The following is a 12062-nucleotide window of genomic DNA, read 5'->3' on the forward strand; positions in this document are numbered from 1 at the left end:
GAGGCTAAAACACATTCTCTTGGTAACCCCATCCGCTTCTCCAAACTACGGGTTTGCCGCCCGCCGTCTACCACAGGTAATACACTGACTGGATAGGTACCTCACACAACCACACTCTAAAAAATGGAACTTTCCCTTTAAGGCTATTATGTGTTTTGTAAATGACCAATTACATTAGAGAAGACTTTGTACTATACCTGCATTGGTAAGCATTTCAAAGAAGCTAATACTGTACAATGAATCTGTGTTAATAAAAGATTTACTGACTCTGAGGAAGAAAGGGAACTTCCTGCCGTAGAATCCAACTCTGAAGAACTCTGGCTCCAGACGCTGCTGCTCCATGATGTTGTCATAATATGCCGCCTCCATTTTCTTAACACAGACACGACGAAAGAAAGACGTTGAAGTTATAACTTAATGTGAAATTTCTTTGTGAGTCACTGATGTAACAGAAACCAGTTTGTGATGTGCAGCTCACCCGTATCCAGCTGAGACTCTGATAGTCGTACAGAGATTCATACTGGAAGGCCAGCTCCCTGCACAGAGGAATACCAAACTCCCAACACTGGTGGACACACACACACACACACACACACACACACACACACACACACACACACACACACACACACACACAGACACCCACATACACAGACTTTATTGTCGTTTTAAGCAAAAACTGTGCTCATGATTTAAGTGTTAAATAGCAGCTAACCCTTGGTCCCCCTGGTCCAGTATGCAACTCTTATACATAGTGTGATGTAGAAACTTGAAGCCACCAGTGCACATACACTGAGAATGGACTTTACAGTGAAGTAGGAGACAACTTGTGTGCAGGAGGAAAACTTAAGAAATGAACAAAACTATACTTTTTGTGGACAAGACATATCAGACACATTATTGTTCCAAGCAGACTGTTTGTATATATATCTTAATACATGTCTGGAGGGGATCTGTAAACACATTTGAATGACGAGGAATAATGATCCCTCACTCTCGTGCACCTGTACCACTGCTGTCTGTGTGTAGCTGTGTGACATCCTCTTACCTTTCCCTTGTTGAAGTAGTGGATGACTTTGCGGCAGAGCCCCTCCTTGCGATGCCACTCGGTCTGAGCAGGATAATGCAGGAACTCTTTCAGAGGCCGCTCATCCCAGTGCAGCAGCTCCCAGTATAACAGCAGAGTGAACGCAGCCTCTGTGGACGTACAAGCCAAGTACAGCAGGTCACACATCTTGCACACAGCGTGCATGCATGTGTGTGTGTGTTTGTGTGTTTATGCTGTACCAGTGTAGTTCTCAGCCTGCAGATGCATATCACACAGTTTGTGGATGTAGCGGATGTACATCTCCTCCTTGTTGATCTCTGACTTGTAGAAATTCTGAGAAAATACAAAAAAACCACACACATTGTTATTCTCTTGCTTACACATATAAAACTTCTCAAAGTCTCAAATCTTCAGCAGGTGTTACTTTTGAACCAAACCTACAATAGTTATTAAACTATGTTTAATTTGTGATACTAAATACTAAAGGTTTGCAGTTGTTACGGTAAACTGTTAAGTAACTTAATTAACTGGTAAAATCAATAGGCCAGTGAATAAGAATCAATATGACAAAAATCTTACCAGGAGGTTAACAGTGCAGCCAATCTTCTTGTTCTCTGTCTCGTCTCCCTTCATGCAGTCCCTAAAGAGAAGACAGACCAATTTAATAAACAAGTTTCCAATAAAAAGCTTAAACTGGTGTCTAATACAGTGCTGGGTGGAGTTTTAGTGCCTCTTCATTTCTCTCCATTTCAAACGTATGCACTACAAGGAGTACCAATTTAATACAAATACAAAAGCACATTTATATGTTATGTATGTGTGTAAGAAGGTCCCGGATGTTACCGGTAGTCCAGCAGTCGTTCCATCAGCCGAGTGACCGAGGTAACAAAGGAGATCCCCGTCTCTCTCCACGTCTCCTGCTCGATCTTCTCCAACAGACTTCGAGGAAAAAACACAGATTAGATGACGTACAGTATTTACAAACTGGTGACAAACCAAAGATTTCATTCGGTGTCTGAACGAATGCAACAACCCTGCAACCTTTGCATTACCAGACCAGAATTTGAGAATTTTAGAAGGTGGTTTACATTTTTCTTTGGTTGGTTACCTCAAAAGATAGAAAGGTTCAACTTTGGTTTCACTGTATTCTTAAAAATATTCTGTTAACTAAAATATGCTTAATTTATTCTAACAAGAGGAATGCACGTAAATTAAATACCAAATACTATATTACCACCCTGTGTTTATAGATAGAGAAATAATTTCCTTTTTACTAAAAGCAGTTCTGAAGTTGGCCTACAATTTAACCAACTAAAGGCACTTTATAGAGGCAGTTTTGTAGTCTAATTTATTCTCAAAAGTTTGACTTTAATTCTGAAATGCACAATAACACTACAATGTGTAAAGGGAGTTTGGTTGGACTGCCCAGATTGATGAAAATGTCTTCTGTTGGTTGAGTGTTTACATTCAAAAGAAACTCTTCAGACACTGTCAAGGATGGCACAGTAAACCTGAAATTGTGTTCCCGTGTGGTCTGTTGCAGCTCTTTAGGACAGTATTCACCATCATGGTGACAGATAATAATTATATCATATTAGAAAGCAAATATCAGAGCCGTCATATGCTCTTAATGTGTAGGTGATGTCATACCTGGGGTAGGGCCCAAACAGCTGGGTTCTAGTCCCGCAGCACAGAGCAAAGCAAACAGCAGTGTTAGAGCAGAAAAACTGAGAGTTAATTTCTGTTACCAGAGAAAGAGACAGGACAGAAGGATACACACTGGTTTAAAAACTGAGAGAGAGACAGGAGTTAGAGTTAGAGGCAAACAGAGGGCGAATTTGTGAAGGAATATGTTCCTTACAGCAAACCGAAGAGTTCTCTGTAGTTCTCGTCACCTTTCCCCTCAGAAACCAAACTGTCCAGCTTGTCAATCAGCTCAGCTTCCACCTGTACACGCATACAAAGAGAAATAAATAATTACTGGGGTCTTACATAAGTGACCAGAACTGTTTATTAAGTAGCTTTTGTCTACAGTTGGACGTGTGAAAGATTGATGTTTGTAGGGAGCATATCTATATTCCCAGGATCCCAAGTTCCTTAACCCCGTAACCCAAGTACTGGGGATCATAGTAAATGTGTGTCTGTACATGTGTGTGTCTGTGTACCTGTTTGAAGTTTCCGTTCTTGCGTTGCTCCCAGTCCATCATGTCGTGGAAGATGGGGATCATGATGTTTCGTACTTCCACCTGAGGAACCAGCGTCACTCCCAGGAACGGGCCGATCATACCGGGGATGAAATGGATCTTATTCTCACCTACAACCAGCAGATATTTAACATTTCATCTTTAGTCAACCAGCCAATAAATCAGGTTTTCTGTGTGCAAATAAATGATTTTATTTAGCAGACTTTGGAGTGGAAACCCTTTGTAGCTCATGTGTAGCTCAGAGTGTAAACTAAACAAAACATTTATTGGCAGTTGAGAAAACCAGCATATGGATGCATTACCGGCACCTGGTGGTACATATTTGGAGAGGTGTAGAGAAAAACTTACCGAGGTTCTGCCACATACTGAACAGTTCGTAGGTCATCATCACTCTCATGTCTCCGTACCTGCAGACGGATAAAGTAGTAAGTCCAAACCTCAAAGCTACTGATGCTAACTGCATCACAGTGCAGTCTTTTACTGTAAGTAGACAGTCCGCAACTTAAAATTGCATTTGAAGCCACCCTACTAACAACAGTAGTAGGTTGGATGCTTTTTCTGGAGCTGCAGGGCTTTACACAGCATCAGCTTTGTTGTTGTACAGAAGCCCTGTTTACTCCATGTTGCTGCTGTAAGTAAATATACTTCATACACATGTCCTGATGGTAACAATAGAGCCATGTGTGAAAAAGAAAGGATCAAACTGCAGGAATTCATCTTGGCAATGTTGTGTAAATCTGATTAGCATCCAGCAGCTAACAGTAGAGTGCACTCAGTGATAAATTAACCTAGAAATAACCTGCAGATTTGTTTTTCCGACCAGTCAATTTGTTGAAGAGCTGAAGTCGATTCATTTTCTTTGTTTGACTAAAGCCCTACAATTTGATTTTATACCAAAGCAGAAAAATAGTATACAATTTATAATATAATATATATAATATTCATACTACATTGTGTTTTTAATGTTTCTTTTTCAGACATCACAGTCTCAACCCAAGCTGTAATTTGCCCAATTCTTAAACTGTGGAGACTCAATAGCAACAGGATGAGCTCTTAGTGCCTGAGGAGGTTTAGTGTCTGGGGTGTCCTGGTTCCTGGGACTATCTGGTGGAAACCACCTAACAGAGAGGGAAATGAGCTTTCCTGGAGTAAAGAAGTGTTCCTGCAGGATTGGTAAAGTAGGTCGCCAAGTTTGTAGTGCTGATTCACTTCAAAGGGGAAAATGTGTTCTTTTAACTTCTGACTCTCAGCACTTTAGCTGAAGATGACGCACGAGTTTGAGGACGATTGTTGGAATGATGCTGGAGTCTGTATGGATGTGTGTTGTCTACATTGATGGTTCTCAACATTTTTGCTGTCAAGGACCCCAAACTGATACACATCTGAGAACGACTCAGATACTGTGTAGTTTCTGCTATTCCCATATGTTTGTAACTCCCTGTTTATGTGTGTTTGTGTGTGTGTGTGTGTGTGTGTGTGTGTGTGTGTGTTCTTACTTGTCTAAGACCTTCTTCCTCTTAGCAGCACTCAGGTTTTCCAGCTGTAAACTGGGTTGGTTGATGTACAGCACCGCCAGACTGAAGTAAGAGTTCCACACCTGCTTACACGCACACATAGACACACTTATATCACTTTACATTATATAGACTTACCACTAAACAAACTAACCAACCAACTAACCATCCCTAACCATAGCCCTAACCCCCAGCCCCTAACCCTTACTCTTACCCTTACACTAACCTTAACCACAGAGCCCAAAATCAGTTGTTTCTACTTTGGGACTCGGCACCGGGAAAGAGTCGTGTTTCCATCACTTTAGAGACAATACATTGACTTACATTAATTTCCTGGAGTCTTACCTTGTCCTAACCTTATACATTGGATATCTTTTAAAGGACCAGTGTGTAGGATTTAGTGAAATCTAGCAGAGCAGTTGCAGACTGTAACTCACTTGCTTCATCCCCCCTTTCCTACTGCCAGGGAGAAACTGCAATCTAACGTGTTAGATAACAAACACACTAATGAAAACATACCTATGAATATTATATTCCATTTCTGACAATAGAGCCTCCTATGTTACACACTGGACCTTTAACTTAAACCAAATCTTCACCCAAAACAGTATTTACATTATGGGAACTTGGATTTTGTCCCCAAAAGGAAGGCGAGTCCCCTCAGTGTGTCCTTTCCCAGTGTGTTTTCTTTACACATTAATCTCTGCACACAGCTTATATTAATAGTGTGTGAAGGTAAATGTTACACAGAACTTTAGAGCTCTACTCATTAATGATGATTCACTGTTTTAACTCTTCTGTTCGGAAATGAAGAACCTCGAGCCCCCTGATATTTAATGTTTCTTCACTATCATTGCACTATTATTAAAGACACTGACAGGTCCTGCTCCTCCAGTTGCTGTGTGACTGCCTGCAGCCTGCGGCCTCCTCTGACTGCGGTTCAAACGGCTTTCAGTCTCAATAAATCCTCTGCTATTTGATCAGTGTTATATGGTTCAGAGTGATGATATGCTTTGAGCCTTTTTGTCACAGAAAGTGAATACAGAGCAGTGATGTAAAATATTCAACATTACATTCATGTTCAAAGTGAATCATGTTAAAGAAACAATAGCAGATTAATTTCTGTTAGACGTGAAGAGAGGATGACACAGAAAAGTCCTCTTTGATAGCTCAATGAACAGAGAAACTTCAGAAACTGGCGGTGATTTTTATACACAGCACAGTTCAACTGGTTTGTGGTTGATGTGGGTCAAGTCACGTACCTTAAAGTCAAATTCTGCCTCTGTGAAGTTCTTGTGCAGAGCAGGAGAAAGGTACTGAGCTGTGGTCAAGATGATGCTGCACACACAAACAATAAGCAATGCGTTATTCAATCCGGTTTGAGTCGGTGATGCACGCAAACACTGTCGGATGTGTGTAAGTCTTACTTGCTGGTGAGGAGCCTCATGATGTTCCAGTCGCGGGGGAAAATACTGAGCTTCATCAGATTTCTGAACACACACAAAATCTTCAACAAGAATTCCTGAAGAGAGAAATTGAGAGATGAGGATGATGAAATACCTAATTGGTTCAAAACTGAAAGTTGTTTCACCTCACATTTTTTTATTTGGAATTTTTCCGTAAATTGTATTCACCTATAGTATGTCTTGTGTAATACACTACACACAATTGCACTATTAGACCTGTCTTTGTATAACCAGATACAAAGGCAGCAGGTGACCCAACCTTAGCCTGGATGTCAGTGACTGTAGTGTGTAATCAGTTTCCTGTACCTTGAGCTCCTCCTTGCTCTGAAAGTTTTCCATCAGGTGCTGGAAGTGGATATCTGTCATCTGGCGGAGGAGGGACAGGAGGCAGGACACATACTCTCCCTGCCAATAGGAAACCGGGGGACAGCATGTGAGCCGATCACATGAGCAGTTAGCAGTAAGTGAACAATCAGAGATGATGACAACAGGATAAAAAAGGCTCCTTCCCAAACTGACCCCTACCAGCTACCTTTCACTACGGAGTGAAAGCACACTTGTGGCTGTGGAGGGCACAAAAAAAACAATCAGCATACGCTATAATGGTAATTCTTCTTCTATCTGATGCATGTATATCTGGGTGAAAGACAAAACAAATATATTTAGAAAATAAAATAAAGCTATAGATTGATGTGCATAACAAAGTAGTGACTGGAACATAAATGTATGATCTTTGCTTCATTATGTGGCGCTCACGTTTCCAACTAGTGGTAATGAAGTAGAAGTAGTAGTAGTGAAGAAAGTGAAGACTATGGTGGATGTATTTATTTCCACTCAATGTAGCACCCTTCATAAAGCCCATAACAAGGCAAACCCTCCGTGCCACTGTGTAAATGCCGGTATAGTGGATAGGGCGAGTAGAGGCTAGACTGAGATTGAGCCAAAGATACAGTGAAATGTAAATGAGGAGTGGTGGACAGTCATGTAACAATCAATCGCTAAAACCTATGGTATTACAATATGAAACCGCTGTCTATGCTGAGAGAAAGAACTATAGCTGACTCATAAATCACACAAGTAGTAAAATACTCCTCATTTCCATGACACAAACTCTTACTAAATACACTAAATATAACAAAGATCAGATACAAGGAAGCAGGAGCAAGCATGTAAAAAGAGAGGAGGATGAGGAGAAGGAAGAAGATGAGGCAGAGTGGTGTTTAATTGGGGAGGTAACAAAAGATGTGCTGGTGGACAGATGGGTCAGTGACAGATGAATGGATGAATTAGGGGAGGGCAATATGGACTAAATTAATATTGTGATTATTAAACTTGACAAGTTATATATTCAGTCTGTCTATGGACAATCTTTCTAAAAAGCTAAAAGAGTGTAAGACTGGATGTATGATGGGAGATCGTATCATTAACCATCTGATGTACGCTGACGATATAGTCGCCCTGTCTCCTTCCAGTGCGGCTTACAGCAACTGCTTAGAGTATTAGAAGTTGTGGTGTTCAGTATGACATTAAATTTAACTCTAAAAAGAGGGTTGTCCTGATTGCCAAAACCAAGGAGGATCATAAGCAAAGTGTTCCTTCATTCTTTATGGCAGACCTTGTGTTGAATGTGGTGAACAAAGTGAGCTATTTGGGTCACATCATCAGGAATTATTTATGTGATGTTGACAATGTACAGTGGCAGTATTGAAAATTGTATCCATAAGCCAGTATGTCGGCACGCAAATTTCATATGAACAGACAAAGTCAAAACAGCCCTTTTTAGAGCCGACTGTACTCTGCTCTATACTGCCCACCAGTGGTGCAATTATAGTAAGGAAAAAATGGAAAAGCTTCAGGTGGCAAATCAGAATCAGAATCCGAATCAGAAATACTTTAACAATCCCAGGGGGAAATTATTTTAAATAATGATTAATTTAGAATCTTTAGAGGTGCAAGTCATATGTTTGTGACTAATAATGTACCTGCCTTTCATGCTGTGCTGAGGAACGTTTTGCACAATGTATGTGTCGGTTAATTGAGTCAACAAATGCAATCATAACGGCCTTAACGGAGTGTACACAGAGTGACAGATGGTTCTCCTTTTGTCTTTGGAAACATTGGAACAAATGTCTATATGTGTTTTAATCCCTTTGGAGTTGAATGAGATGTCCATGTATTGTATTTTGTGGTTTTTATATTAATTAATTAATTAATTCTACCTATGTGTCTGAAATAAAATTATAAAATAAAATAGTTTTGCCTTCCCAATAACGATTCTGATACGTGTGCGTTAAAAAATAGATATTTATACTGTAATATTATTATTTTTATTATTGTTTTATCAGTTGCATGGCCTGGCTCAGGGTAAACCCTCTCTCAGAGTCAGAGTAGACACTGCTGGGAGGTAGCAGAGTTCCATTTTAAGGCTCATAAATAACGTGGTATCAGATCCCGAGTGTACTTGTGGTACCCGAAACCACATTTTAGGCAGTCAGTAGTGGAGGAATATCAGATAATGATATGGGAACATCTCCAATTTACTATATAGAATGCCACCCTGATCCCAATGAGTCAAATGATTCTACTTTTTTAATGAAACAAATTCATCATTATCATCATCAGTTATTTCACACCTCACATTGTGGCAGAATTTGTGAACATTGCAGTTATTGACATTTTAAGTACCAGTGTGAAGGATTTAGTGGCATCTGGTGGTGAAGTTGCAGATTGCAACCAACTTCCAAGTGTATAGAACAAAGTACAGTGGAAAAACTCAAAAGGTCCTATCTAGAGCCAGTGTTTGGTTTGTCCGTTCTGGGCTACTGTAGAAACATGGCTGTTAGATGACATGGACTAGAAGAAGACCCACTCCCTCTGTAAATAAAAACAGCTCATTCTAAGGTAATTATACACTAATAAAAAGATATCTTCGAATATTTCTGCCAACAGATTCTCCTAAATGTTGCACACTGGACCTTTAAATGTGAGATGGATTTTGTAACATTACGATAATATAAAGGCACATTAAAAAGATATTGGTATTAAAATATTGCCCAGCCCTAGGACGGATGGAGAGGCACATAGATACAGGATGGATGAAGGTAGTGGGAGGTGAAGTTGAAGTAGTCGTATTGTTAGTTACTAACAGTGATCTCCGCGGTGCACTGCGGACAGCGTTGACCCCTTACCGCCTCCTGCGATTGGCTCTTGCTCATGATTGACAGCAGCGTCTGCAGGAGGACATCCAACAGGGACTCTACCATCATCTCCACCTCCTCCTGCACGGACGTGTCCTGGAGGGAGGGTTGAGAGGAGAAGGGGAGCGAAAGGAAGGGTACGGAAAGGAGTGGTGAGACGTTGGATGGTGGAAAGCAGAAAGGAGAAATGGAAGGAGGAAGTGAAGAAAAGAAGAAGTAAACAAGGAACTCCAGTGAAACTTGCTTTCTTTATATTTCAGAGTGTGTCACAGTATTCACGAAGATCAGATATATTGGGGAGAAATACATTTCCTACTTTTAAATGTCACACAGTTGCTATTTGATGGAAGTTTCTATGTTTGAGGTTTCTGATTTTGACCTTTGCATCGAGATTTTTCGCTAGCAGAAAACAGAATGATTTCCACGACATTTAAGCTCTACAGAGGAAGAACCCATCTGACCAAGTACAGTAAGAATACTAAAGTCAGGACTAACAAGAAATGTATGGGGTGCAACAGACATAACATCCTCTAGAGGGCACTTTAGATTGTATGTGAATCCAATGCAGCTTAAAAGCCAAGTGAGAATCCCAACAGGACATTGTTTTATTTCTACATACTGTATATTTGTGTGTGTGTGTGTGTGTGTGTGTGTGTGTGTGTGTGTGTGTGTGTGTGTGTGTGTGTGTGTGTGTGTGTTACCAGTGAGCTGCTCTTGATAATAGAGAATATAGAGCTGAGTATTCCAGAGCAGATGAGCAGCTCTTTCTGCTGCCTCAGATGGAGATGGATGTGATGAAGGACCACAGGAAGCAGGATCCTTCGAGACTCTGAGGACACACACCGACATTTATATGCATAGTTATTCCAGAACATGAGCTCTGAAAAGGCTGTAATTTAGAAAAATCACAGAAAAGAAAAACATTCACGAAAGAAAACTTTTTGTACTATTATTTATGTTTTTATGAGTTAACAGTCTTTTGCAGGACTGGGCTGTAGAACTTAATATATTTTGATGACTGCATTTAAAGACTGAAGTCTTTATTAAACACATGTATTTATAAAACATATGTAGCACTCTTACATATCATTGAGGAGTATAAATCAGAGGAAACACAATAAGATGTGTTTGTGTACCTGGGAAAGAGAAGAGCCTGCTGTCCACTGTCCGGGCTATGGACTGCAGTTTGACCACGTCCATGGACTGTCCTATGTGCACCGTGGACGGCATGCTGCCCAGAGTGCCGCGCACAAACTCAGCCACTTCCTGCACCGTAAACATCTGCAGCAGCTCGTCAAAGATCGCTGGGAACGAGTTCAACAGAGCGGCCTGAGGAAGACGAGAAGAGGAGAGGGTGAGTGACGAGGTGAGAGGACGGCAGGAGTGGAAGTTGGAGAAAAGAAAGTTAAAGAGAAAGAGAGAGAGTGGGTTGCAAGGTTAATAATGTTAGCTTCTGTGTTTGCAGTGGACAGAAATGTGACTGTGACTTCTGTAATACAACAGAGGAGGGCAGAGGTGAGTTATAGTGAACACAGTGAAAAGCTGAATTCCAAAATGGCCACTGAGTAAAGATTTGACTCCATGTAGGTTTTAACAGATCACAGAGCAACAACACATTCTAATTAACAGTATGTTGGGGCTCCCTTTTGTCATATAGTCATATATAGAAGTCAGTTTTGTTCTCAAATTTAAGTTCTGCATTTTGCAATACAGCTGTTCACCAGTTGAGACATTTGAAAGACAAACAGGAGTTTGAACGAGGGAAAACTCAAGTGAATTAATTCATTAGCAGATAAAACATCACAGCAAGATTAAAGGGGAAAGATTATGAAAAAGAAAAAAGTTAAAGAGAAAAAGGACAAAAACTGTCAGAGAAAAGTGAGAGATATTGATCCGTAACCAATTAAAAACTCACAGCACAGCAACAGATCTGATGAGAGAGGAGCACCTCCAGCAGTCAGTGTGACACAGCACAATACGGACGGGGGGATGATAAGATTTGGGGATTTTAGTGCTTGATAAAAATGGTTTCAGCTCTCTGACTTCACTATACTGGGGAAGAAAATGATGAATTGGACCCTGCTGTTTCAAGGCTAATAAATGAACTGATATTGGATCAGTGCGCGACACGAGTACTCTCTGGTACCTGATTCTGCATTTCAGTCCGTATCAGAAGAATTACTAATATTACTGAAAATACTGATATAGGAACAACTCTAGTGGTGATTGAACACAGATTCAGATTTACTGAAAGTGACTTTCAAGGGCAAAATGAATCAAGTTTCAGCACAAACACATCACAAAAAGTGCACTGCATGAGCAAATATCATGTTTCAGCTATAAGATATATGCTTGCCTATCTTTCTGTTGACAATACCCGCATTTGGATTAAAGTGCTACTGAAAATAACCAATATTGAATAATCTGCTGAGTTTTCAACTGTTAGGATTCTTGTCCTGGTCCATGACTGATATACAGCACAGGATTTTGATGATATAGCAGACTTATCAGGTTTTAGTGGCTCCCTGCCTCACACAGAGAGAGAGGAAGAAGTTATTTCTGTTATTTCTTTGTTGCAGGGTCTTCAGGGTTTGATGTGAGTCTAGAAGCTGAGAGATGTGACTTGTAACTGT

At 40.4% G+C, this 12062-nt stretch overlaps 1 protein-coding gene across 10 annotated transcripts in view; it reads right to left on the bottom strand.

The window, feature by feature from the left end:
* LOC127371735 (dedicator of cytokinesis protein 3-like) overlaps positions 1–12062 on the bottom strand; it is a 195470-nt gene that overhangs the window by 14129 nt on the left and 169279 nt on the right. For 9 of the 10 annotated variants that reach the window (XM_051414720.1, XM_051414717.1, XM_051414727.1 and 6 more), the window contains 17 exons: positions 10566–10758; positions 10131–10258; positions 9379–9525; positions 6539–6637; positions 6194–6288; positions 6029–6104; positions 4749–4849; positions 3601–3659; positions 3214–3362; positions 2910–2995; positions 2699–2725; positions 1892–1987; positions 1628–1688; positions 1288–1381; positions 1049–1197; positions 479–565; positions 268–372 (listed from right to left, as the gene is read on the bottom strand). In XM_051414720.1, the coding sequence (XP_051270680.1) occupies positions 268–372; positions 479–565; positions 1049–1197; positions 1288–1381; positions 1628–1688; positions 1892–1987; positions 2699–2725; positions 2910–2995; positions 3214–3362; positions 3601–3659; positions 4749–4849; positions 6029–6104; positions 6194–6288; positions 6539–6637; positions 9379–9525; positions 10131–10258; positions 10566–10758 (1752 nt within the window). The remainder of the gene's footprint in view (positions 1–267; positions 373–478; positions 566–1048; positions 1198–1287; positions 1382–1627; positions 1689–1891; positions 1988–2698; positions 2726–2909; positions 2996–3213; positions 3363–3600; positions 3660–4748; positions 4850–6028; positions 6105–6193; positions 6289–6538; positions 6638–9378; positions 9526–10130; positions 10259–10565; positions 10759–12062) is intronic. The other variant, XM_051414723.1, reaches the window with a different exon arrangement.

The sequence above is a fragment of the Dicentrarchus labrax genome, unplaced genomic scaffold (genome assembly GCF_905237075.1).
Source record: "Dicentrarchus labrax unplaced genomic scaffold, dlabrax2021, whole genome shotgun sequence".
NCBI lineage: Eukaryota > Metazoa > Chordata > Actinopteri > Moronidae > Dicentrarchus > Dicentrarchus labrax.